This window comes from Neltuma alba, unplaced genomic scaffold, assembly GCF_004799145.2.
Source record: "Neltuma alba isolate B1F8T4 unplaced genomic scaffold, ASM479914v2 tig00010753_pilon, whole genome shotgun sequence".
NCBI classification, from domain to species: domain Eukaryota; kingdom Viridiplantae; phylum Streptophyta; class Magnoliopsida; order Fabales; family Fabaceae; genus Neltuma; species Neltuma alba.
The window spans coordinates 526,499-529,976 of record NW_021635579.1 but is presented as its reverse complement, the minus strand read 5'-3'; the positions used below and the strand labels follow the sequence as shown (position 1 = coordinate 529,976).

The 3,478-nt window shown below is 32.5% G+C and overlaps 1 protein-coding gene across 1 annotated transcript; it reads right to left on the bottom strand.

The window, feature by feature from the left end:
- Nucleotides 1-202: 202 nt before the first annotated feature.
- LOC114758813 (uncharacterized) lies at nucleotides 203-1,648 on the bottom strand. Its single transcript, XM_028947895.1, has one exon. The coding sequence runs from the start codon at nucleotides 1,646-1,648 to the stop codon at nucleotides 203-205; it is 1,446 nt and encodes a 481-aa protein (XP_028803728.1).
- Nucleotides 1,649-3,478: the final 1,830 nt, after the last annotated feature.

Here is a 3,478-nt window from a genome sequence, read left to right as displayed (position 1 = left end):
CCATCCTTGCTCTTTCCCTCTATATTTAATAGTGTTCCAATTAGTCTTTCGCACACATTTTTTTCCACATACATCACATCAATACTATGCTTTACCTCAAGATATTTCCAATAAGGGAGATCAAAGAAGATAGACTTCTTCTTCCAGAGATTCTTCTCAGTTACCTTTTTTTGGCTTTTACCCAATACTGTATCAACGTCTTTCACCTGTTCATATACTTGGTATATAGTAAGGGGCTCTGGAGGGTCCTTATACTCTTGAAAGCCATTAAATTCCTTTTTCTTCCTTTGATAAGGGTGGCCTGGTTTAAGAAATCTTCGATGACCAAGATAAAATGTCTTCTTTCCATGTGATAACTATTGGTGAGATGTCCTGCTTCACATATAGGGCATGCATTGTGCCCTTTAACACTATATCCGGATAAGTTTCCATAAGCAGGAAAATCATTTATTGTGCAAAAAATCATAGCTCTTAGCTTAAAAGACTCTTCATGATATGTATCAAATACATCTACACCTACCTCCCACATCATCTTCAAATCATCAATCAACAGTACTAGATAAACATCCATATCATTTCCTGGCTGTTTTGGGCCCGAAATCATCAAAGATAACATAATATACTTGTGTTTCATACACAACCAAGGAGGTAGATTATAAATCACTAAGAGAACAGGCCATGAGCTATGTTGACTGTTAAGATTTCCATAAGGATTCATCTCATCCGTGCAAAGTCCAAGCCTAAGATTCCTAGGCTCATTACCAAATTCAGAAAATAATTGATTGAACCTTTTCCATTGAGAAGAATCAGTAGGATGTCGAAGCATTCCGTCAGTTTTCCTTTCTTCAACATGCCATCTTAACTTCTTTGCCTCATTTGCATTAGCAAATAAATGTTTAAATCTTGGTATTATCGGAAGATACCACAATACCTTTGCAGGAGGCCCCTTAGTAATAACATCACCACCCTCCATCTCTTTTACTTTATAGCTTGATGTCCCACAGACCGGACATGCATCCAGCTCATCGTATGCTTTTCTATATAATACACAGTCATTGGGGCAAGCATGTATCTTTTTATATCCTAATCCTATTGGGCATAATATCTTCTTTGCCTCATAATTATGATCTGGAAGTAGATTACCTTTTGGAAGCATATCTTTCAACAATATAAGCAACTCTGTGAAACTCTTATTACTCCACCCATTTTTTGCTTTTAAGTTGACTAGCTTTAACACTACTGTCAACCTTGTGTACTTTGTGCACCCAGGATATAAAGGCTTTTCGGCATCATTGCACAAGTTACTATATTTATGTAATTGCTTAACAACATCAACACCTACATCATGAATCATATCTTCCACTCGCTCATCCATATCCATATCATCTTTCTCAATCTGGCACACTCTATGTTTTTTAGACTCACCATGCAATACGCATTGTTTATATACTTTGTAGAACCCAAAACAAATCAAGTGATCCTTTATTTCTGTTGTAATTTGTCGCAACCTATTCATACATTTAACACAAGGACAATAAAACAATCCATTGTTATTAGGAACATTATTCTTCACAAATTCCAAAAACTGATCCACCCCACACTCATATTCGTCACTTGTTCTTAGAGCGTCAATCCAACTACGATCCATGATTACCTAATTCAAATATCAACACCTTATTATTTTTTGAGGTAATAAAAAACCCAGCAGCATGACAGCTTAAAAAATGATGTCTCCCATGCATTAAACCCTCAATTTAACCTTGTTATCTCCTAATCAAACATATATTCCAGCAAATCTCATATTTCTCATTTAGACTAACTCCAGAGTAATGTGACTTTTATCAACTCTGATCAAATTTAATTCAACTTCAAAGCTATACATTACAAATTCTAACTTCATTCAAACTCTATAAGTTCTAATTCAACTTCAAAGCAATATGATACCAAATGAAACAACAAGGCAAGTTTTCAGAGTCAATATGATATTCTAACAAATATAATCTCAATGATACTCATCAATACTAACTCTAGAAAAAAAGTGACAATTATCAAATATCATCAAAAAAACTTTGGTCAAAGAATGATTAAAATTTTATTAATGTGAGAAATTATATATTATAAAAAAATGCATTATTTAATTGTAACCAAAGTAATTTTGTGTATGTTACATCAAGTATTATGCATATACATCAATTGTATTTCACATTATCATCTATTTTGTCCCTTTTCGAGATATATAATAAATTAAATCAAATCAAACATATTTAGTCCTCAAGTATGATATATTAACTAAGATAAGTCATGTTAATAAAATGTAACAGCTCATAAGTTTAATAACAAGAACTAATCTAAACTTTCTCAACGTTAGGATCTAAAAATTGAATAAACTATATGACAACAGAAAATAATATTTAACCTAAAAGAATAAATAAAATAATTGCACAGGTTGAATATTTCATTCTTCCACATTCATTTAATCTCCCTCTTCTCTCATATCTTATTCATTTGCTCTCTACAGCATTCATCCTCCATTATCACTTCCTTTCATTTTATGTCTGTTGTTAGGTCTGAATCATCATAAAAAAGCCATATTTGTACAGGATTAAGCATTTGGAACAACACAATGACATAAATATGTAAACTTGCCTTTTTAGAAAAAACCATTAGAAGATTTCTGCAGTAAAAACATAACCGAAATTTCAGAACAAGATTTCAGGAGAAAAAAACAAAACTTGTTACATTTGAAAAACTATTACTTGCCGTATAAACAAAATAAGATTTCAGAAAAACTGTTACATTTGAAAACCCAGAGTTTAGCAATAGAAACAGATTTCAACAAACAAATATTTCAACAAGAGAATTTAAAACTAGTTTTCAGGGGGAAAAAGCCTGGTGCATTGACTTATCGCACATATTATTTCAGCAAAAGTCTTACTTGTTAAACTAATTGGTGCCAAAAGCATAAGAACTAATTTTTGATAGGTTCACAGCTAAATTGACTGGTATTGGTTCAGTAACAGATCAATCACGCAACCTCATTCCTTTACTTTTATTGGTTTGTGTTTCTATCAAATGAATTGGTTCAATGACCACTGCTCCATTTTTCTAGTTTGATCAGAATGTAGTTTTCGCATAACATAGTGCAAATTAATACAAAAAAGGACATTCACATTCTTGATAGCATCCCTTCCCACACAACAAAAATTTGGACTCCTAAATCACGGTAAGGATTGGTCATCACGTTAGCAAGTAAAACCCATTCAACCAAATAACTTCTCATCTCATTTCTAGCTACAAAACTAGCATTATATGAACAATAAACAGGAGATGATGGAAAATCCCATAGAAACAATTTTAAAAAAAAACTGAACGAACAGAGTACGGTAATCACACGATTCTTTAACAGATCAAACAATTTTTCAGTTTCAGCGACAATCCAAAATGATCAGAAAAACTAAAATACTCACTAGAACCTAAG

Excerpts from the sequence above, each read along its gene's own strand:
- LOC114758813 (XM_028947895.1), bottom strand. The coding sequence starts at position 1,648 with ATGGATCGTAGTTGGATTGACGCTCTAAGAACAAGTGACGAATATGAG.